The sequence below is a fragment of the Esox lucius genome, chromosome 3, assembly GCF_011004845.1.
Source record: "Esox lucius isolate fEsoLuc1 chromosome 3, fEsoLuc1.pri, whole genome shotgun sequence".
NCBI classification, from domain to species: Eukaryota; Metazoa; Chordata; class Actinopteri; order Esociformes; family Esocidae; genus Esox; species Esox lucius.
Window position 1 is genome coordinate 3,281,963 of NC_047571.1, and position 24,513 is coordinate 3,306,475.

General features: G+C 39.9%; 1 protein-coding gene and 1 long non-coding RNA gene across 2 annotated transcripts in view; both read right to left on the reverse strand.

Moving 5' to 3' along the window:
* Window positions 1–4,604: 4,604 nt before the first annotated feature.
* On the reverse strand, window positions 4,605–23,050 carry LOC105029207 (dual specificity protein phosphatase CDC14AB). The gene is made up of 11 exons (XM_034289491.1): window positions 22,991–23,050; window positions 22,698–22,787; window positions 22,524–22,603; window positions 18,095–18,161; window positions 15,371–15,521; window positions 15,000–15,230; window positions 14,161–14,299; window positions 12,786–12,951; window positions 5,802–5,890; window positions 5,526–5,663; window positions 4,605–5,439 (listed from the first exon to the last, which is right to left on the reverse strand). The coding sequence occupies exons 1-11, from the start codon at window positions 23,030–23,032 to the stop codon at window positions 5,391–5,393; spliced, it is 1,242 nt and encodes a 413-aa protein (XP_034145382.1). The 5' UTR covers window positions 23,033–23,050; the 3' UTR covers window positions 4,605–5,390.
* Window positions 23,051–24,513, reverse strand: part of LOC117593715 — a 34,931-nt gene continuing 33,468 nt past the window's right edge. Inside the window, exon 3 of the long non-coding RNA XR_004575115.1 lies at window positions 23,051–24,084. This is a non-coding gene — a long non-coding RNA (uncharacterized LOC117593715). The remainder of the gene's footprint in view (window positions 24,085–24,513) is intronic.

Consider the following 24,513-nt stretch of genomic DNA (forward strand, 5'->3'; position numbering starts at 1 on the left):
TCATTCCACACATACTGATATATTTCAAGTGTTTATTTCTTTTAATTTTGATGATGATAACTGATAACTAATGAAAACCCCAAATTCAGTATCTCAGAAAATGTGAATATTGTGAAAAGGTTCAATATTGAAGACACCTGGTGCCACACTCTAATCAGCTAATTAACCCAAAACACCTGCAAAGGCCTTTAAATTGTCTCTCAGTCTAGTTCTGTAGGCAACACAATCATGGGGAAGACTGCTGACTTGACAGCTGTCCAAAAGACGACCACTGACACCTTGCACAAGGAGGGCAAGACATAGCTAAAGAGGCTGGCTGTTCACAGAGCTCTGTGTCCAAGCACATTAATAGAGAGGCGAAAGGAAGGAAAAGATGTGGTAGAAAAAAGTGTACAAGCAATAGGGATAACCGTACCCTGGAGAGGGTTGTGAAACAAAACAGATAGTCTGGAGGAAGAGATGAGAGGCACAGAATCCACGTTGCTTAAAGTCCAGTGTAAAGTTTCCACCTGCAGTGATGGTTTGGGGTGTCATGTCATCTGCTGGTGTTGGTCCACTGTGTTTTCTGAGGTCCAAGGTCAACGCAGCCATCTACCAGGAAGTTTTAGAGCACTTTATACTTCCTGCTGCTGCAGATTTCATTTTCCAACAGGACTTGGCACCTGCACACAGTGCCAAAGCTACCAGTACCTGGTTTAAGGACCATGGTATCCCTGTTCTTAATTGGCCAGCAAACTCGCTTGACATTAACCCTATAGAAAATCTATGGGGTATTGTGAAGAGGAAGATGCGATACGCCAGACCCAACAATGCAGAAGAGCTAAAGGCCACTATCAGAGTAACCTGGGCTCTCGTAACACCTGAGCAGTGCCACAGACTGATCGACTCCATGCCACGCCACATTGCTGCAGTAATTCAGGCAAAAGGAGACCCAACTGAGTTTGAGTTCTGAGTATTGAGTGCTGTTCATGCTCATACTTTTCATGTTCATACTTTTCAGTTGGCCAACATTGCAAAAAAAATTTTTTTTGTATTGGTCTTAAGTAATATTCAAATTTTCAGAGATACTGAATTTGGGATTTTCATTAGTTGTCAGTTATAATCATCACAATTAAAAGAAATACAAATGTGAATTATATCAGTCTGTTTATAATGAATTAATATAATATACAAGTTTCACTTTTTGAATGGAATTACTGAAATAAATCAACTTTTTGATGATATTGAAATTTTATGACCACCACCTGTATAGACATCTCCTACAGGGATAATGGTATAATAATGCTAGTTGGTATGTACATTTTATTTTATTTTATCAAACATACAGTGGCGCTATTGAGGTTTTTCACATTAGCAAGGTCACCATGCTCACTCCTTTTGAGAAACAACCTTGAAAAAAGGTAAATAAGTCCATCTCCTCTAAAGGAACATATTTGCACTTGGGACCCATTAAATCGGGTGTAATGTTTTTTCAGCAATTCTGAATTTGTGAAAAATGCTTCAAACACTACTTCTATTGCATCAAATGACAGATGTTGAGTGTGAATACATTTGGTACACATGATAAGGTTTGTGAGTTGCCATTTGATTGCCGGAGGGTAAAATATTTTTAAATGAGATTCAAAATGTTTGTCTTAGGGACAAAGTCTGTCTGGTCGGAAATATTCCATCACTCACAGTTGAAGAGTACCTATGATAAAAATTACAGACTACTACATGCTTTGTAAGGAGGAAAACCTGCTAAAGTATTCTCCCCACTGTATATAGGCTCTATATTTCATAACAGTTCTGTGTCCAGGCACTTCTCTGTTGTATATTGGCAATTGACCACATGCCTTCGTCCCTCATGATGTCTCTCTGCTGCACACTTGTGCACTTGGGCTGTAATCTGCTGGCAATACTCATCCCTCATTCAGGGTGGTTGCGGTTGGTGGGTGTCCCTTTGGTTGATGCTTGGCAATGTGGGTGGATTGATTTCCTGCCTGTTGGGCCCTGTACGGGACCTCCCCCAGATAGGGCCACAGTGTCGCCGGACCACCCTGTCTCCGTCCCAAGGTCTTACGCTGCTATGTTATTGTGCTGGGGGAGTAGGGTCAGTTCTCCTTCTCCACTATAAATCCTTGTTGATATGAGAAATGCATTTTTCCCAGTCTAATCCCGTTTTGAATTTAGGAGGGCATGAGGTCCTGGCCCACATCTGTGGAGTACCTGGCTTGGGGGACCAGTTGCTGTCCCTGTCCAGAGTCCTCCTGGTTGTGTTGCAGATGGAGACGATGCCTGACTGTGCATCGTCTCCATTTCAGCTGCCACTGTGCTGACACCTCCCCTTCCCCCGTGCTTTTCCTTTCCTTGTCCATCTGGTCATGCTTCCGACCTGAACTAAGTTTAAATAGACTCTAGACTCAGCCCACACGCAATTATGGATTATTACAATTGCATCTTAATATGTTCACCTTGCACAACCAGATGAGGACAGGTCACCCCTCTGAGCCTGGGTCCTCTCTAGGTTTCTTCAAAAATGTTGGCATTCTTAGGGAGTTTTTTCTAGCCACTGAAATTCAACACTACTGTTGTTTGCTTCTTGGGGTTTAAGGCCAGGTGTTTTGTAAAAGCACTTTGTGACATCTGCTGATGTAAAAAGGGCTTTAAAAATACATTGGATTGATTGAAAATACATTTGATTGATCCCTTAAAGGGATAGTTTGTCTGAAGAAATCTTTTCGGTGACAGTACCCTTACTCCGAGGATGTCCTTCAGTCTCAGTTAGTAATTAGCGTTATTAGCATCGTACAAATTCATGAATGGAAATCATACGTACCCCTATCGCAAATCTGCAATGCAAGCGGAAAACTACTCTCAAACACTCCAAAATAAGTCAAGTGGTGTTGTTTACCTCATAGAACATGACAATGTTGTATTCCTCAATGTAAAGTTCAAATTTTCATGATATAATTCTAATTTCAAATAAACGGGTACTTCCTGTGTTTACTGCTCAGTTTTGATAAAAATGTTATCAATCCACGCATTTGTTCGGGAAGAGTATGTGTATACACAGTAAACGAAAGTAAGTATTCGCTAGCTAGAAAGCAAATTACTTATTTCGTCTTTGATATTCACCTCTGATAGTCAAACTTGATTTGCTTGAGAGAAAAAGGAAAAAAAAATGTGTCTGACTATGAATACGAGTCAAAACATTTATAAAGTATAAATAACAACTAACAACTTGTTTAAATTTTTTAAGCTTTTCCCGGCACTGTTTCCCTGTGTGAATAATGTTCAGCTCACTTAACTTGCAGGATATTTTCGTGTACACATTATCAGTATGGATCACAGTTTCTAGTTCCGGCTGGATTTTGGTCCTCAGCATAAACTTGCAATGAGGCCTGGACTTCGTCATTGGTGGTGTTAATGTGAATGGATAATGCATGCTGGTTCTCATAACTTTAGAGTTTATCTAATGCACTTTATGTCGCTGTCTGAATAAAAGACGGTGTCTGTCTGCTACACATGAGAAAAAAGTGCACAATAAGCTCTTTGGTAAGTTAAATTATCTACCCAGCTTTTGTTTCACACCTCTAAATACAACACAAACAATACAGTTTGGAGACCAATCACGTGCTGAAATTAATACAGAATTAAAATTTTACTGAATAAGCATTTAACTACTTGCACCAAATCTACAAATTCTTCAGAAGGCAATATCTGGGTAATCACATTTGGCAGAATTGGTAGCTTTTTTAATTTCACATTACCATAAAATGAAATTATTTTACTCAAATAATTAATTGTTGGAGCCCGGAGTAGAAGGCACATATATCGTGTAAGTGCATATGATTGATATTGTCTGCTCGAATAGTTTAAATGTATGCAAGGAAAAAGCCTAAGGATTTACCATTAAAACAAAAGCACAGTTGAAACAATATCCTAACAACATTAGTTGGATGATTGACGTTACCATGCAACAAATGATGTGCCCCAGAATATGTAAATACAGCTTTGGAAAAAATTAAGAGACCACCGAAAAATTATCAATATCTCTGGTTTTACTATTCATGGGTATGTGCTTGAGTAAAAGGAACAGTATTTTATAAGCTACTAACAACATTAGTGATGAAAACCTTCTACAATTGCTCAATGCAATTAATCCATGGGCTGCGTCTCCTCGCCGTTTGCCTCTGCTCCAATTCAGAAACGTTCAGCACTGCAAACCCCACCCCTCAAAGTTCCAGTACTTTTGGAAAGTACTACCCCCCAAGCAGGGACTGTTTTGGGGACAAAATATAGTCTCCGGAAGTTAATTTACACCCTGGTTCCTGCAGTGGGAATGCAGTGAGTCCCTCAAAAGGTTCCTAGTTCCTGGGTAAAGTTCCTGCGGTGGAAACACTGCTTGACGCTAGTTTATGTCCGCTAGCTTCTGTTGGTTTTGTTTCAAGGGCAATTGAAAACATTTTCATTTTGTCAACAGTTTTAAACTAGCAACAATGTACAGGACTGGATAGAAAAGTCCTTGTACCAAAACAATTTCAGCAAATTCTGTACTAGGTTATAATGTAAATCAATAGAGTTGGAAAAGAATGTCTGAAAAAAGAAATTCAGCCAGGACATTACAATCCAAACATTTATTCTATTAAAAAACTGCATCTCTAAGAAAACATTTGTAGACAGTCATTTAAGTTTCAACAGATTCTTGGCTAGGCTATTGTTTATAAAGTCAATCAATATATATATTTATTCATTATTAAATAATGAATTAACATCACAGAAAGCCACAAACATCTCCTTGCACCCAAAAAAAGTTTCAACCCATTAAAAAAAAAAACATATTTAAAAAACATATTTAAATGTATTGTTTGACAGTACACATCCATTGAATATATTTTTTTCACCTTCACTCGCCTGTAATTCCTAATAGCCCTACAACAAATAGAAAACAAATCCACATAAAAAGCTACTTAAATATGTATAGCCTACGTAGTCTGGTAGAAGAACCAAAACAATACATTTCATATCTGTTAGGGGAATTTAGATGCAGGGAAGTAGTGTTGTTGTTTTTAGATCAAGCGCTTCAAACTAAGTAACAGGAAATTAGAGAATGTTATAAATAAAATTGTTAGGTCTAGTAATAGTTATTTAATAAGTATTTAAAATTCATTCCACCCACCATCCATTTGCCTTTCATCCAACAAATATTTGAAACCCGCTACTTCCCCTGCAGATATAACCGGTATTAGTCATCCCAGGCATCACTATCGTTCTTCCATGATAAAAAAATTATCAAAATCTAATGAAACAGATGTTTTGTTAAGTGCAGACAGTGGTGCTCTTTTCGGAGTTAACTTCCCGCATCCTTGTGTCAAATGGAAGATCAAAGGTCAGGTATCTGTGTGGGCTCAGCGAATGGTAGTAGCCTTAGAGCTGAATATATTCAGGCCAAATGGACTGGAAGGAGAAGGATAGACAGAGATCTGTAATACCTGAGCACCTTAAAATGCTACAGGAATACATGCACACATACAAAAACTCACCTTTTGGGATTAATAGCAGTGGATGAAGAGCTTTGTACAAGCTTTTTGGGGGATGCAAAGGTGGAAGAAGGAACAGCGACCTGGGAGAACTTAGACAATTTGGGACAGGCGATGGATGTCTCATTTGTCAAATTCAGCCTAGAGAACAATGATTAACCAAACCAGAATTTATTCTCAAAATACATTTCTCACATACATCTCTAAAAAGGGCAATGTGATATCTGTTGAGGTGCAACACAAACATGGCAAATGCAAACATAGTTTAATCCTAAGTACCTTGAAGCAGTAGCAGACTTGGGAGAGTGACAGCCTTTCAGAGCCCTGAGTTTATCACCTTGGGTGAGCCATTCCTCCCTGCAGTTATTCTGCAGTTGACAGACCACAAACCACACATAACAGTTACAGTCATATTCACAGCCTGGCGAAATACCAGTTCAGAAGAACTTCAGACTGGATCTGAATATTTCACTTCAATTCCCTGTCTTACACAGTGTTGTAATTACAGTTACTAGTTACTTAGTTTCTACAGCAACTAAGTAACTAACGCATTAAGTTACCTAGTTACTTTAAGATAAGTCCTTTGATTCTATATTCACGTGTTGGTCACTTATGCCCAAAGGGCAGAGATTTAATGGGACGTCGTATAATTACGCAGTCAGGTATTGCATAGTCAGTGTCACTCAACAGCATATTACATTAGCCTATCAATTATTATACAGAAAGAATGACCTATTATCTCAAGTAAGCTAATGGAAATGCTATAATATTTTTCTGCAAAAAAAGATAACCATTACTGTCATGAAATATGATTATATATCACCTAAGAAACAAATAGGACATGGCCTGCTTATGAGTTGCCCTGAAAGAAAGTCAAATGTATTCCCCTGAAATGGTGAGAACAGGTGTTCGTAGTTAAATGTTTTTGATTAGCTTCAGAATAATAATTGCATGATTTATCATTCTATGGTATGTATGTATGTAATGTATTAGAACATTTTGACATTGAATCGTAGGAGCTAACTAGCTATGTAGAAGTTGGATGGAAGTATACCCAGGGCTGCTTACCCGAGATGCCGTCATCACACATGTTGAATCCCAGATGGCATACTTGCATACTACTGTATACAGTGGGGAGAACAAGTATTTGATACACTGACGATTTTGCAGGTTTTCCTACTTACAAAGCATGTAGAGGTCTAATTTTTATCATAGGTACACTTCAAGTGTGAGAGACGGAATCTAAAACAAAAATCCAGAAAATCACATTGTATGATTTTTAATTTAATTTGATCACCTACTAACCAGTAAGAATTCTGGCTCTCACAAACCTGTTAGTTTTTCTTTAAGAAGCCCTCCTATTCTCCACTCATTACCTGTGTTAACTGCACCTGTTTGAATGTGAACCTGTTTGAATGGTCTGGGGCTCCATGCAAGATCTCACCTCGTGGGGCATCAATGATCATGAGGAAGGTGAGGGATCAGGACCTGGTCAATGACCCGAAGAGAGCTAAGACCACAGTCTCAAAGAAAACCATTAATAACACACTAAGCCGTCATGGATTAAAATCCTGCAGCGCACGCAAGGACCCCCTGCTCAAGCCAGTGCAAGTGTTTTAGATTCCGTCACTCACAGTTGAAGAGTACCTATGATAAAAATTACAGACTTCTACATGCTTTGTAAGTGGGAAAACCTGCAAAATCGGTATCAAATACTTGTTCTCCCCATTGTATATGCCAGATTAATTAGCGAGAAGATTAATATGTCCCAAACTATATTACATTGAAAATAGTAGGCCTAAAGTATCAGGATGGTCTACTATTTCAGGTGGATTTTGGAAGTATGCATCTGCATACTTTTTGGGGTAGCTTAATATAGACGCAGTAAAAGATGAGGGGTTTCTATGATTCTCTCGTCATTTCACTTAAAGAAAGTCAGTCTCTTCACCTATATTGATAGTTATTGTATTAATGTACTTTACGTATGAAGGAAGAACAAACATTATTGTGCAATGACATGACATAGCTTTGGCAGTGTGAAGTTCGTCTTCTGTCTCGCTAGAATGGGATAAATTATTATGACTATTCCAAGTAGTAAGGTACTAGTACTACTCGCCTATAAGCTACTAAAACGGCCAATGGCAAAAGCCATACAGTCCATAGATGTTCTTTGCGGTGGAGGTAAACTTCATAAGAAATGTTAGTCAGTTTAACACAATGCTTAACAGTTTCTAGTTATATTAATGCACAACAAATGTATATTTTGAGACGCAATTTCATGACGAGGTATTATGTTCCAATCTGTCCCAGTACTGGAATACTAGTTTACTATACTGAACAGTACGTACTTCACCCATAAAGTACATATCTACTTGCAGTACGTATGTAGTATGCAATCTGAGATTCATCAGACACTGATCCTGTCCCAATATCCACACTTGTGCCCCTCAATTGCGCATTCTCGATTAGGGGTGCAAGTTCATAGGGTGTCCCAATTCTGTAGTGTTGTTCTGCAGGGGTGATCATCAGCGCCCTCTTACGCACTTAATGCACCCCTTCCGCAAGTGTGCATCAGACCTGACTTTGCTATAGGCTATTACCCAGAATCTTTGTAGTGTTGTGACGTTTCGAACAGCCAACCAATGGGGAAGCAAAACTGACACAAAATGCATAACCAATGGGAAAGCATCATCCACACGTCCCACCATCATCCACACGTGTGGTTAAAGTGCAAAAAAAATAACTAGTGTTTCAATATTTTTTGATTGAAAAGAAAAAGGTTTTGCTCTCAACAAAAAGACACAAATGTACCTCCATACTTGACACTCATGCTCGATACTGTTCCAATCTATTCGACACTCACTGCATCGAAACAATGTTCCGAGACATGTTACAAAACACTTCTGGTCATGTGAAGCTGGGCGCCAAAACACTTTCAAGGGTTATTGAACGAAACTACAGTAGGTTACTACATCGGTGAGTGAAGTTCAGCGGTGGCTTAATGGGCAGTATCACAGACTCTCCAGAGGAACTACGTGAGTTCAATTCCTGGTTATTTTCTCCCAATTGAAACTTTCCTATTTATTGTTTTTAAATTATTAATTTCATTTAGAGTATCCTATGGCTCTGACTTTATCATCCAAATCATTATAATGGATGCATTGTTTAAAAAAATAATGTTGAAAGTAGTGATGGGCTGTTCCAGTTTTTTCGACACTCATCAGAACATTGTCTCAAGTAGCGGTGGGCTGTTCCAGTTTTTTCGACACTCATCGGAACATTGTCTCAAGTAGCGGTGGGCTGTTCCAGTTTTTCGACACTCATCGGAACATTGTCTCAAGTAGCGGTGGACTGTTCCAGTTTTTTCGACACTCATCGGAACATTGTCTCAAGTAGCGGTGGGCTGTTCCAGTTTTTTCGACACTCATCGGAACATTGTCTCAAGTAGCGGGGGGCTGTTCCAGTTTTTTCGACACTCATCGGAACATTGTCTCAAGTAGCGGGGGGCTGTTCAAGTTTTTTCGACACTCATCAGAACATTGTCTCAAGTAGCGGTGGACTGTTCCAGTTTTTTCGACACTCATCGGCACATTGTCTCAAGTAGCGGTGGGCTGTTCCAGTTTTTCGACACTCATCGGAACATTGTCTCAAGTAGCGGTGGGCTGTTCCAGTTTTTTCGACACTCATCGGAACATTGTCTCAAGTAGCGGGGGGCTGTTCCAGTTTTTTCGACACTCATCGGCACATTGTCTCAAGTAGCGGTGGGCTGTTCCAGTTTTTTCGACACTCATCGGAACATTGTCTCAAGTAGCGGTGGACTGTTCCAGTTTTTTCGACACTCATCGGAACATTGTCTCAAGTAGCGGTGGGCTGTTCCAGTTTTTTCGACACTCATCGGAACATTGTCTCAAGTAGCGGTGGGCTGTTCCAGTTTTTTTCGACACTCATCGGAACATTGTCTCAAGTAGCGGTGGGCTGTTCCAGTTTTTTCGACACTCATCGGAACATTGTCTCAAGTAGCGGTGGGCTGTTCCAGTTTTTTCGACACTCATCGGAACATTGTCTCAAGTAGCGGTGGGCTGTTCCAGTTTTTTCGACACTCATCGGAACATTGTCTCAAGTAGCGGTGGGCTGTTCCAGTTTTTTCGACACTCATCGGAACATTGTCTCAAGTAGCGGTGGGCTGTTCCAGTTTTTTCGACACTCATCGGAACATTGTCTCAAGTAGCGGTGGGCTGTTCCAGTTTTTTCGACACTCATCGGAACATTGTCTCAAGTAGCGGTGGGCTGTTCCAGTTTTTTCGACACTCATCGGAACATTGTCTCAAGTAGCGGTGGGCTGTTCCAGTTTTTTTCGACACTCATCGGAACATTGTCTCAAGTAGCGGTGGGCTGTTCCAGTTTTTTCGACACTCATCGGAACATTGTCTCAAGTAGCGGTGGGCTGTTCCAGTTTTTTCGACACTCATCGGAACATTGTCTCAAGTAGCGGTGGACTGTTCCAGTTTTTTCGACACTCATCGGAACATTGTCTCAAGTAGCGGTGGGCTGTTCCAGTTTTTTCGACACTCATCGGAACATTGTCTCAAGTAGCGGGGGGCTGTTCAAGTTTTTTCGACACTCATCGGAACATTGTCTCAAGTAGCGGTGGGCTGTTCCAGTTTTTTCGACACTCATCGGAACATTGTCTCAAGTAGCGGTGGGCTGTTCCAGTTTTTTCGACACTCATCGGAACATTGTCTCAAGTAGCGGTGGGCTGTTCCAGTTTTTTTCGACACTCATCGGAACATTGTCTCAAGTAGCGGTGGGCTGTTCCAGTTTTTTCGACACTCATCGGAACATTGTCTCAAGTAGCGGTGGGCTGTTCCAGTTTTTTCGACACTCATCGGAACATTGTCTCAAGTAGCGGGGGGCTGTTCCAGTTTTTTCGACACTCATCGGAACATTGTCTCAAGTAGCGGTGGGCTGTTCCAGTTTTTTCGACACTCATCGGCACATTGTCTCAAGTAGCGGTGGGCTGTTCCAGTTTTTCGACACTCATCGGAACATTGTCTCAAGTAGCGGTGGACTGTTCCAGTTTTTTCGACACTCATCGGAACATTGTCTCAAGTAGCGGTGGGCTGTTCCAGTTTTTTCGACACTCATCGGAACATTGTCTCAAGTAGCGGTGGGACTGTTCCAGTTTTTTCGACACTCATCGGAACATTGTCTCAAGTAGCGGTGGGCTGTTCCAGTTTTTTCGACACTCATCGGAACATTGTCTCAAGTAGCGGTGGGCTGTTCCAGTTTTTTCGACACTCATCGGAACATTGTCTCAAGTAGCGGTGGGCTGTTCCAGTTTTTTCGACACTCATCGGAACATTGTCTCAAGTAGCGGTGGGCTGTTCCAGTTTTTCGACACTCATCGGAACATTGTCTCAAGTAGCGGTGGGCTGTTCCAGTTTTTTCGACACTCATCGGAACATTGTCTCAAGTAGCGGTGGGCTGTTCCAGTTTTTTCTACACTCATCGGAACATTGTCTCAAGTAGCGGTGGGCTGTTCCAGTTTTTTCGACACTCATCGGAACATTGTCTCAAGTAGCGGTGGGCTGTTCCAGTTTTTTCGACACTCATCGGAACATTGTCTCAAGTAGCGGTGGGCTGTTCCAGTTTTTTCGACACTCATCGGAACATTGTCTCAAGTAGCGGTGGGCTGTTCCAGTTTTTTCGACACTCATCGGAACATTGTCTCAAGTAGCGGTGGGCTGTTCCAGTTTTTTCGACACTCATCGGCACATTGTCTCAAGTAGCGGTGGGCTGTTCCAGTTTTTCGACACTCATCGGAACATTGTCTCAAGTAGCGGTGGACTGTTCCAGTTTTTTCGACACTCATCGGAACATTGTCTCAAGTAGCGGTGGGCTGTTCCAGTTTTTTCGACACTCATCGGAACATTGTCTCAAGTAGCGGGGGGCTGTTCCAGTTTTTTCGACACTCATCTGAACATTGTCTCAAGTAGCGGTGGGCTGTTCCAGTTTTTTCGACACTCATCTGAACATTGTCTCAAGTAGTGGTGGGCTGCTCCAGTTTTTTCGACACTCATCTGAACATTGTCTCAAGTAGTGGTGGGCTGCTATGCACACATGCTTGATACTGTTCCGAGCTGTTCGACACCCTTCCGACACTTAATCAGAACAATGTTCCAAAACATTTCTGGTCACCTGGGCAGGTGTCGAAACATTGTCACATGAATTGAGTGTCACATGAATTGAGTGTCACATGAATTGAGTGTCCGAGACCTGAATGCCTCAGGCTTTGAAAATTGAGGTGGCAATACTAACAACTTGTGAATGAATTTTGTCAATTTGTTGCAAGAGAAAAATGTGTGAGATGAGAAATTGTGAGAATTAGCTGTGTGACAATTGTTTGAAATTAGCCTGGTTATTATAAAGTAATTTCAAAGTGCACCTGAGTGCGCCATAATTCTCAGGCTCCTGAGTGCCCTGTCGATCAGTGTTGATACTTTCAAACAACAAGCTCTATTTAGCAAACGTAGTGGAAACTTTTCCAGACTTTTTTAATCCAGATTATCTTCAGTTTTTTTTTTTATAAACAATATTTATTGTTGTTTAAATAATGTGTCATTTACTGCAAAAGGAATAGGAATTAATCCATTCTCACCTACACGGCTTTATCATCTAAAACATGATGAAGGAATGATTAAATGAAAAGCAAGTTGGAAAGGCAAGAGGAAAGCGGGATACAAACTACAGATTTTATTTTCACTTTTCGAGTATCACACGCACCACACTGTTGAGCCACGAAATATGTTCTGGCAATGTGGGAAAATACATCTCTATGAACATCTGATTTTTATTTCTCACTGACATATGTCACTGTCAAGAAAATGTTTTGAGCATTTTGGAAAGCATTGTCTTCCCCATCATTATCATGACCTGAATCTGGGAGAGCTGGTGCTGCCATCTTTACGCCCTTTGTTGCCAATTGCTACTAGAGAAATGTAATGCCACGTAATGCTTCGTAGGTTGCACTGAGGGAAAATGAGTAATGCGTTATTTATTTGAAAAAATAACTAGTATGGGATTAACCTGGCGTTCAATGAGAAGCCCCAGGATAACTTTTAGAAATTCTAAGATCACATGACAAAACACATACACAGAACTTATTCATTCTTGTTGCTTGCACTTCAGGGTTTCAGGCTGGGTATCTGTAAAAGGAGTAATATATTTGATTTATTTTGATATTTGATTGCTACAGGCACTCACCTCATCCAAGCTGAATGACTTATAGAGGGTTGTGCTAATTGAAAGTTCGTCCATACTGGAGACAAGACAAGTCAGTTCTCGGTCCTGCTTTAGCCACTGGCGATGCTGCTGCTGTTTCTGTTTGTTGCGGTACATGTCTCCCTGCACCCACATACTGTGTTGCTTCCTATGAGAGAGACAGCGAGAGATATGGGTGGAGAGGCAGAGAGATAGAGACAGACGAGAATTATTATACTGAACCAAACAGATAACGTCTCCTGTGAAAGAACTTCAGCGTAGTGTTACAGCTTCAAACCAACAACCGAACATTTGCTAGATCAAATCTCTGAGTGTAAAACATCCACTGTTTGGTCCCTTAGCAAAGTAATTAACCCCTTATTGTTTCAGGGGCCTTTTGTTGTGCCTCGGGGAGAGCAGAGTATGCAAAAACACATTTCCAATTCACAGATGTAATACACAGTGTGAACTAGGACAATTGAGCACAAAGCTATTATTACATTCAAAAAGGATTCTAGGATATGACGTTCAACCTGTTCATCTTAGTCAAGATCTGAATGCCAAAACTGATAATGAGAGCAGAACTCTGATCTACACTGAGACACTTCATGAACACGTGGCCTGAACCTTAATGCGCAGCATGCCAAATCCAACATTACAAACTTCTGGTAATAAACCAAGAACAGGTTTGCACAATGCCGACATTGATACAAAGTATCTCTTGCCCGATAGTGCTTAAAAATGATGACTGATAACGTGAATTCTAGATAAATACAATGAATGTCACTATTCTCTACTTTCTATGAGGAAAGAAAAAAAAATATTTATAGAATACAGATAACCATAAAGAAAAGAAATATATACCACTTCCCTTATTTTTCCCAGTTACTGAATAGAGATTCATATACAACAGTGTTGCAGAAGTGAATCAGTTCTGCATCTTTGTGCACCAACTGCGGAATATCGGGAAGTGGGATTAGAATCTTGTTTTTAGAATAATTAGTAACATTAAAACATTTATAAAATATTGATCAATCAAATTTATTGTATAAAGCCACATCAGTTGGTACAAAGTAATTTCACAAATACCCAACCTTTAAAAGGAGCTGACTATAACCTACAAAAGACATACAGCAATTGCGCTAATCTAACCATGGGCTACTTTAAAATGTCTTAAACCTGCACTCAGATATGCATCGTATTCCTGAGAAACTAAGTAGTAAATAATCAATAATCTCATATACCACAACATTATGATTTTAATTTAAATACATAATTATGATAAACAGTTTAGTTTTCCCATGTAAATATCCTCACATTTAAATGTATAAAAGTCATGGAGTACTGTGACTAAAAAATGTGAGGGTTTATTCCTTACTCTTCTAAAAAGTTTTGTTGGGGTCCAATGATGGAACCAGGTCTGCAGATCCTGATCCAGGCGATGGCTTCAGCCGCTGTGAAGCAGTAGTGCTTCATCAGGTAACACCCTATCAGAGTCCCTGTACGACCCAGACCCGCTGTTATTGGATATAGAGAGGAGAGGGCAAAGTAAGGGTAGAATGAAAAAGTTGTGTTCAAGGACTAGGGACCGGGAAAAAAATTAAAGATTTCAGCAATTTACAGTAGAGAGGAATAATAAGAGAAAGAGCAATCCTGCTGTTTAATATGCCAGTCTATTGTTGCCCTCTAGTGGTAAGTCCTTACATAAAAGCATGAGTCCACTGCTAAACATCTTTTTGTTTGCTGCTTATTATGTTTCTGAATCTACGGTGTACTTTTTACACAGGAACCTGAGAAAAACACAAAATGTATGGGCCCCCAAGCACAACAGTGGTCACCACTTCACAGTACATCTGCATCACCGCAGCCAAATGATTTAATCTTGTTTAAGAAAGCTAATAATAATAATAATCTTTGACTTCGCAGAATGTACTCTATCTTTACCTATCCCACATCTGCTGTGTAGTTTTTGCTGTGAGGTAAGATCATATTAAAAATTGGGAATGGAGAAAAATATTTTGTAAAAAATAATGTGATAAAAACTATAAGAATTGTGTGTAATGCGTTTGTCACTATTCAGTTTTGTTTCAGACATTACTTTGAGCCCGTCCTCCCCAATTAAAATGCCACCACTCACCTCTGGCGTTCTGCTTTATTTATTTAAGGCTTTTGGATCATTTACAATATAAATACACACACACACACACAGCCTCTCACCCTTGCAGTGGACAGCTACTGCACCCTCTGAGCTCTCACACACGTGAAGGAAGCGGCGAGTGATTAGGTCACTGGGCGTGGTCCCGTCCACGAAGAAAAGGTCATGATGCTCAAATCCTGCATCAGTGAACCGGCATCTGTCATAGATCTTCCTGTTGAGGCGCACCACAGTGATGATGTCATGGTCCTGGAAGTAGGGGAAGTATACCTCTGGAGCATGGAGAGGGTACCCTGGTAAATATGGGGAACAGTTTTAGGAAAGTGAAATTATAATCATCAAATTTCTTAGTCTGCCATTACATTTATTGTGATATGACAAGAACATCATGCAGTTAAGGGAAAAACAGATATAGGTGACTGAGAACACTCACCATTTTCTACCTTACTTTTTGGATGAGGTCCACTAAAGGCCAAAATCTTCCCTGGGACAATCCAGTTCATATCTCCATTCTCTACTCGCTCATAATGCTCGTATTCTTCCACATCAAAGGTCTCAAAATCACAGAATCCATGTTGCATGGCCTAGGCATGCGAAAAATACAGTTTCAATCTAACTTATTTCATCAGAGCAATGTGCATTCACTAAAGGCAGAGAAAACACACGTGGTTAGTCAAGGTGATAGCTAGTGGAGTCCAACAATTTCAGAAATTAAAAGAAATGGTCACACACTCTAGATGCTCCAATGAAAGACAGACAAGCTTTCTACAGACAAGCTGTTTTTAACAAGGTATAATGTCAAACACTGCAGGTCACATGCTTATATGCGGTTTTAGAACCATGTAGGTGCTTGACCATGATTGTCATTATCTTATGGGTCAATTCTGAAGTAAAACAGTAAAAAAAAATATTTCCATAGAATCTATTTAAGAGCAAAAAAACAAGTAATATTTTATGTCTGCCAACTGAGGCCAAGTCTTTAGGTGCTGCATCTTCAGAAGATTAGCAGGGTCAGGCTTGGGAGGGGAGAAGTGATGTGTTATCAGGGAAATAACCTCTGTGTTAATCTGCTGATGTAACTGCTTCAGGTAATGTGCTATTAGAGGAACAACCTTAGTGTGAATGTAGCAATTTGCTGAACTATTTGCTTAAGACATCGATGCAGGGCAGTAAACTGTTTTGGGAACTGTAAATGATGAATATAAAATGCATGTATAGACAATACTTGCTATGACATGTCATAGATGCATTTATGCCATGTCATAGCAAGGGTGTTTAGTCCCTCTGGAGACAGGCTGCCAGGTAAGACATCGATGCAAGGATGATCTCACAAAAAGACTGACAAGTTTCATCTTCGAAACATTGCAAAAATTTGAAACTTTCTATCAAAAACTGATGCAGAAAAATTAATCCATGCTTTCGTTACTTCTAGACTAGATTACTGCAATGCTCTTCTCTCTGGTTATCCAGACAAATTAATAAATAAACTTCAATTAGTGCTGCACACGGCTGCTAGAATCCTAACTAGAAGAAAAAAAGTTGAACACATTACTCCTGTCCTAGTGTCCTTACACTGGCTGCCTGTTAGGGTTAGGGCTGATTTTAAGGTTTTACTCTTAACCTATAAATCAATACATGGATTTGCTTCTACTCACCTTGCTGAAATGATCCAGCCATACATACCTACATGTAACCTACGATCGCAAGATGCAGGCCTTTTAATTGTATCTAGAATTTCCAAACAAACAGCCGGAGGCAGGGCCTTTTCTCATAGAGCTCCACTACTGTGGAATGATCTGCCAATTAAGGTTAACTCAGTGCAAACTTTCAAGTGTCTACTAAAAACTCATCTCTACAGCACGGTTTATGATTAGGTGTAGCCTGACCCGGGGGCGTGAAGGTGACCAGTAGGCTTGTTACTGTCCACCCTTGCTGTCTTGCCAGGTGGGCTCTCATCGCTACTGGGATGCCCTCCCTCCAATGCCTTTCGGGGGAAGAGTCACTGGCTTGTTGTTGTCTCTCTGTTGCGCACTTGTGCAATTGAGCTGTACGCTGCTGGCAATACTCGTCCCTCATTCAGGGGGGTTGCGGTTGGTGGGTGTCCCTTTGGTTGATGCCTGGCAATGTGGGTGGATTGATTTCCTGCCTGTTGGGCCCTGTCCGGGGCCTTTCCCGGGTAGGGCCACAGTGTCGCCGGACCCCCCCGTCTCAGTTCCAAGGTGTTACGCTGTTATACTATTGTGCTGGGGGATATGAGGAATGCACTTTCTAACTTTTCTCAGTCTCCTCCAGTTTTAAGCTTTAAGAGGACATGAGGTCCTGGTCCACACCTGTGGAGTGCCTGGTTTGGGGGCCCGTTGCTGTCCCTGTCCTTGTCCACCTGGTCATACTTTTGACCTAGTCTAAAATCAAATAGACTCTGGATTTAGCCCAGAGAAATGTATTAATTATTCCAACTGGACTCTTAATATCTCACCCGGCACAGCCAGAAGAGGACTGGTCACCCCTCTAAGCCTGGGTCCTCTCTAGGTTTCTTCCTAAAATTCAGCCTTCTTAGGGAGTTTTTCTTAGCCACTGAAATTCAACACTACTGTTGTTTGCTCCTTGGGGTTTAAGGCCGGGTGTCTCTGTAAAGCACTTTGTGACAACTGCTGTTGTAAAAAGGGATTTATAAATACATTTGATTGATTGATTGAAGTTCATTCAAGCACTAGGGGCACAAGGATTGAGATACGGGTTAGAGTCCCACTGGAGGCTGCTTGTAAATTGTGTTGCTGTATTTTTATATTTTACTTGTTTTCTGCTATCTGTGATCGTTTTTTTTTTCTCTGTTTCATGTAACATGTTAATCATTGTTTGTCATGTTTTGTCTGTTCTCTTTTTTTTTATCATTGAACCTAAACTGTATATGTAAACATGAATATGCAGGGCCCAGCTGTAAAAATCTTGTTGTATCTGGAAAACCCTCTAGCATTGTGAGAGATTAGTCATATCTTGATGTAACAATCCCTCCAAGGTGATACATGCTAACCTTATTTCTCTCTGTGTGCACAATTGGACTTAATCACTGACAAAAAGACAAAGAAGAGAGAAAGAGGGAGGAGGGACAGGGTAAAAGGAAATGGATTCCTGGGGCCATGATGAATGCTATTTTTACCTTGCGAATTCCTTGTAAACAGTCTAAGATGGACAAACTGTATGTAGATTCTCCGAGAGCAGCGTCCCTGAAAGAAAGACATGCTGAATGCTGACACTTTTTGAGAAATGTTTGAAATGGTCGAAGACTGCTAAATCTGTGGAATTATTTTGACAGTTAAACCTTTCATTCTTGAAAAGTAGCATTTAAAAAAATGCAATTGAACTTTGAATGCTCTGGGATAGGTGGACATTGCTGGTTAACTGACCACATTATAAGCTGTTCCAACCACCTATAATGCACATAAACACAGTAAAACCATTTTATAGTATTGCATCATGATGATGGTGTCACATTGTTAACACAAAAATGTATTTTTCACGTCAGATCTTTTTCAGGCTGATTTGAATAGTCAAAAGATCAGAATTGTGTAAATAACACTATAGTTACATTGATAAAGTAGATCTTTAAGGAATGTAGCACCATTCCACATTCCAGTATCAAGTAATTCATAACAGAATGGCTGCATTTACACACAGGAAGTCCATCTCTAATCTTATTTTTGACTAATCAGATCATTTCTGAAAAAGATTTGATGTAAAAAGGTCTTTGGTGATTGGTCAAAGCCTCAGTGAGTGGAATTCATATGCTTTTATAAATAGAGCCTTGGTGTACCTGCTAGTTTAAAAGTAATTTCTGTCAGTGTATTGTAATGAAATGTGTTTTGGAAGGTTTGTGAAGGTGCCGTGTTGTCTGGTGTCTCAACTCAGTGGGACATCCTAATCTCACACTAATGGGCCTATTTGCATCCTGAAAGGAACGGACATACACAGTGGGGGTCAAGGCATTCCTATCTGCTCTGATGAACCAGGTGTGAGGATGGAAAATTCAACAAAGTAGAAGTATGACTTCCGTTGGATTAACTGCACTGATGTTTGGTCTTTTAATCTGGGTCCCATAAGGGGATGAACTCTCCAATAGGTTTCAATGATGTACATGTAATGTATCATTTGTTACAGGTAAATGTTTACCAGATGCAAAACCATGTTTTTAGTGTTAAGGATCAATTCATTACCATATTCTTATTTTATCCTTTATTCTGATTATTAACTGTAATAAATGGACTGTTTTAGACTAGGCCTGAAATTGCTTTAGACTGTTCATGGTTGCCACAACCAAGGCACCAGGCCTCAACCCTATCTTATCAACTACCCTGTTCAGTTGGCGCCAAGGTAAAACTGCCTGTGTCTCCTCTGTATTCTTCCTTTCATGTAGGACACTAGGGGTAGCTCAGATCAGGAGGTCTGGTAACTATGGTTGCCATGGCAGTATACAGTGCCTTGCGAAAGTATTCGGCTCCCTTGAACTTTTCAACCTTTTGCCACATTTCAGGCTTCAAACATAAAGATATAAAACTGTAATTTTTTGTGAAGAATCAACAACAAGTGGGACACAATCATGAAGTGGAACGAAATTTATTGGATATTTCAAACCTTTTTAACAAATAAAAAGCTGAAAAATTTGGCATGCAAAATTATTCAGCCCCCTTAAGTTAATACTTTGTAGCGCCACCTTTTGCTGCGATTACAGCTGTAAGTCGCTTGGGGTATGTCTCTATCAGTTTTGCACATCGAGAGACTGAAATCTTTGCCCATTCCTCCTTGCAAAACAGCTCGAGCTCAGTGAGGTTGGATGGAGTGCGTTTCTGAACATTAGTTTTCAGTTCAGTTCTGAATCGATTGGATTCAGGTCTGGACTTTGACTTGGTCATTCTAACACCTGGATATGTTTATTTGTGAACCATTCCATTGTATATTTTGCTTTATGTTTTGGATCATTGTCTTGTTGGAAGACAAATCTCCGTCCCAGTCTCAGGTCTTTTGCAGACTCTATCAGGTTTTCTTCCAGAATTGTCCTGTATTTGGCTCCATCCATCTTCCCATCAATTTTAACCATCTTCCCTGTCCCTGCTGAAGAAAAGCAGGCCCAAACCATGATGCTGCCACCACCATGTTTGACAGTGGGGATGGTGTGTTCAGGGTGATGAGCTGTGTTGCTTTTACGCCAAACATAACGTTTTGCATTGTTGCCAAAAAGTTAGATTTTGGTTTCATCTGACCAGAGCACCTTCTTCCAGATGTTTGGTGTGTCTCCCAGGTGGCTTGTGGCAAACTTTAAACAACACTTTTTATGGATATCTCTAAGAAATGGTTTTCTTCTTGCCACTCTTCCATAAAGGCCAGATTTGTGCAGTATACGACTGATTGTTGTCCTATGGACAGAGTCTCCCACCTCAGCTGTAGATCTCTGCAGTTCATCCAGAGTGATCATGGGCCTCTTGGCTGCATCTCTGATCAGTCTTCTCCTGTATGAGCTGAAAGTTTAGAGGGACGGCCGGGTCTTCGTAGATTTGCAGTGGTCTGATACTCCTTCCATTTCAATATTATCGCTTGCACAGTGCTCCTTGGGTTGTTTAAGGCTTGGGAAATCTTTTTGTATCCAGATCCGGCTTTAAACTTCTCGACAACAGTATCTCGGACCTGCCTGGTGTGTTCCCTGTTCTTCATGATGCTCTCTGCGCTTTTAACGGACCTCTGAGACACAGAGCAGGTGCATTTATACGGAGACTTGATTACACACAGGTGGATTCTATTTATCATCATTAGTCATTTAGGTCAACATTGGATCATTCAGAGATCCTCACTGAACTTCTGGAGAGAGTTTGCTGCACTGAAAGTAAAGGGGCTGAATAATTTTGCAATTATATTTCCAATTTTTCAGTTTTTTATTTGTCAAAAAGGTTTGAAATATCCAATGAATTTTGTTCCACTTCATAATTGTGTCCCACTTGTTTTTGATTCTTCACAAAAAATTACAGTTTTATATCTTTATGTTTGAGGCCTGAAATGTGGCAAAAGGTAGAAAAGTTCAAGGGGGCCGAATACCTTTGCAAGGCACTGTAGGGTCATATCTTGTTTTCCTATAAGTATGACGACTTGTTTTGTATGTATTTCACAGCATTAGAGATAATATTCTGCCAGCTGACAAGGAGGAGTATAAAGAGCTAGAAGCCATAATATGTAATCAGAACAATTGTTGTGACACTACTCTGTTGGTACTTATACTCTGTTTTGTGAAAGCAATTGTTCTACGTAATTAAACTTGAAATAATCAACTGTTATACCAGACCGAGATGTTTTTACTTGTATAAATCGCGAACATTTTCCACACTAGCTTTGGATGGTGCCAATTGAATATATGTAAATGCATGAATGCCAGTTTCTTTGTTTTCGTTGTTTTAGCCAAGGTGAGGTGATCCTATTATAGATGCAATGGGAGAGTTTGGAATCAGCCTTTCTGGGTAGGATAAATAGGGAAGCTTGACTTGGTTCTTAGAGTCTATCTTTAACAGAAGCTCCTAGCACACCTTCATGTTATAGTGTCTGAAATACTTAAGGTATAATTAGTAGACCGTTAGCTAGTTGGGAGGAATAAAAGAATGTAAAATGTAAAAATAAATGTGTTACTTTGGAATATAGATTGATGTGATTCCTCGTTCATCTTCATACTCAAGCTCGTAGGGCTACTGCTAATTACACACGCATAAGTAAGTCTAAGCAACCAGACTTGGTGTCCCTGAGTCCTGAAATTCTCGCAGCAGTTTGGTTAGGCCCAGGAACACATGATATTCTAGTCATCCCTGAGTTGTTGGGCATAATTCACTTTCTGTTAGACCCAGGAACACGCCATTTTACTGTATTGTTCGTGTTAAATGACCTACACCTTATGGGTGCTTATGATACCTGATTTAGGCACATGCACACATGTAAATCAAAGTGACCAGACTGATTGTCTCTGAGTTCCCCTGTTGCTACACCTTCCCTTGTTTTCTGGACTTGACTGATGAGGAGCATTAGGATAACGTAGGCTGTGAAACATATGATCTTTTAAATGTTTTGGCTTGAGACAAAAGATTAGGTACCTTTTCTAAGAACTTCCAGCATTGATGTTTGCGTATGTTTACAAACAATATGGAGTCAGATTATTAGATATTAAATTATCACATAGATTCTCATTTTTTGAATTGTTCCTACATGTCCACTCAGTAGCAATCGAAGGGGTTTCCCTTAATTCCCTTAACTACATCAGTGGCACAGCTGGGCTAAACTGGGATTTGGAATATCTCAGAGTCCAATGCCAGCACATGTATGTTATGGAACACAAAATTATCCTAGGCTAACAAGTGTGCCTTGTATGATATAAATGCCTGAGTTTATACAGCCAGCCCAATTCAGATGTTTTCGTGTTTTGAAGTGAGTGTTCATATGAAAAGATTTTATGTGATTTGTCAAAATACCAAGAAGCAGAAGAAATTACACAATTTGTACATTTCTGAATAGCCGATAGAGGGTAACTGAGCAGGTAATGGTGTGGTGTGTGGTTCGTTTACCTGAAAGGGAGATATGCCGTGTTGTTTCCTGAGATAAGAGTTTTGTAGACCTCCTCTGGGGTTCTCTTCAAATAAATTACCTAAAAAAGACGGGGTGTTTATGCATTGCGTGGCTGGGTGTGCATGTGTGGTGTCAGAAGAAAAAAATATCATAGTGAGAAGATTAGCACTCACAGCATAGGCACCAATAAGTACTGCAGCGTTGGCCCTCTTCTTCTGGTCAAAGCGGGTATAGTGAATAACCCTTCTGGAATGTATGAAGGACTGCAAGAACCATATGGTCAACATTTCAAATCAAAATCACAAGATGTTCTCTAAGAATGTTGGCATTTTAGCAAAGATTGTGGATGTATAATTTACATTTATGTTATTACTCCGGAAAAGGCGCACCGTTATGTATCGTGTTGTGAAATGAGGCAGAAGTGCATACTCGAGAAACCCACTGGAAAATGTTGACCGAGTCTTACCGTACGTTTCTTGTTTAGTTTACAGCAGTACCTGTACAGCATGGACAGATTTAGAGAAGCTGAAAGACAAGCCCAGAAGATCAAACAAAAATAATGTATCTAAAGTTTTTGATTCTGGCTCCTATCTACCATGTTTTTGATTACAGCCCACTTCTGTTTTTGCACACTTATTTACCTTTCCCCATAGACAAGTGGGGAATGATAGAGAAATCATACAACTCCATTAATAAAAACATACAATTCCATACAGTACCAGTTTTTGACACACCTACCCATTAAAGTCTACTTCTTTAGTTTTCCTTTTTCCAGACAGTAGAATAATAGTGAAGAAATCGACAGTATGAAATCATACATATGGAATCATGTGGCAACAAACAACCTGTTAAACAGATCAAAATACACTACATTTTGTAGATTCTTCGAAGTAGCCACATTTTGCCTTGATGACAGCTTTGCACTCTTTGCATTCTCTCAATCAGCTTCATGAAGTAGTCACCTGGAATGCATTTCAAATAACAGGTGTGCCTGGTTAAAAGTTAATTTGTGGAATTTATTTCATTCTTAATGCATTTGAGCTTCTAAGTTGTGTTGTGAGAAGGTAGGGCTGGTATGCCGAAGACCATAATTTTATCTGTACTGTATTTATCCATATGTAACCCAATAATTTAAAAAAGGAAGATAAATAAAATGTGTGTTCTTGAACTCGTTTGAAATAAATATATTGTTTAATATATACTCTAGTTCATTATAATGTTTTGCAACGTTAAGATATATATTTTTTTAACAGCTGAAATAAGCATTCCTTGATGACGAAGGTCAATTAACCCAGGACATTTCAAGAACTTCAAAAGTTACTTCAAGTGCAGTCACAGAAACCAATAAGCACTATGATGAAATAGGCTTTCATGAGGAATGCCCCAATAAAAGAAGACCCAGAGATACCTTTGCTGAAGAGGATAAGCTCTTTAGTGTTACTCATTTGTGAGCCTGCAATTGTCCTCCATCCCATCTTGTTTGCTCTTAGTTGGACTATCCCATACCTCCAGGCTGTGTAAGGGCTATTTCCCCTCAGATGACATAGCCTCACCAATAACCTGAATTGAGATGGATTATGGACATGATACCATTTATGTGTTATTTTATAGTTTTGATGCCTTCACTATTACTATACAATGTGGAAAACAGTAAAAATAAAGAAATACCCTTGTATGAGTAGGTGTTTCCAAAACTTTTACTGGTATTGTGTGTATCTTACAATAACCTGGTTGCTTAAGTGTGCACACCCTCTTATAACTGGGGATGTGGCTGTGTTCAGAATTAACCATTCAAACTCATGTTAAATAAAAGTCACTTCGGCCGGATTTCACTACTGGGACATTTTGGGTCCTAGATTCATTTCTGTAACAGATACAACCTATTATGATGTATCCTGGTAATACCAATCCATCTGGCTACAATAAAAACACATAAAAACAGACTTCTGTGTCACTATTTATAAAACTCATCTGTTTGAAAGGCAAAAA

Excerpts from the sequence above, each read along its gene's own strand:
- LOC105029207 (XM_034289491.1), bottom strand. The coding sequence starts at position 23,032 with ATGCTGTACAGGTACTGCTGTAAACTAAACAAGAAACGTACG. Across the intron at positions 15,522-18,094 it reads GTTTACAAGGAATTCGCAAG|GCCATGCAACATGGATTCTG; the intron begins GTAAAAATAGCA and ends TCGCATGCCTAG. Across the intron at positions 5,664-5,801 it reads AAGTCTGCTACTGCTTCAAG|GCTGAATTTGACAAATGAGA; the intron begins GTACTTAGGATT and ends ATTGTTCTCTAG.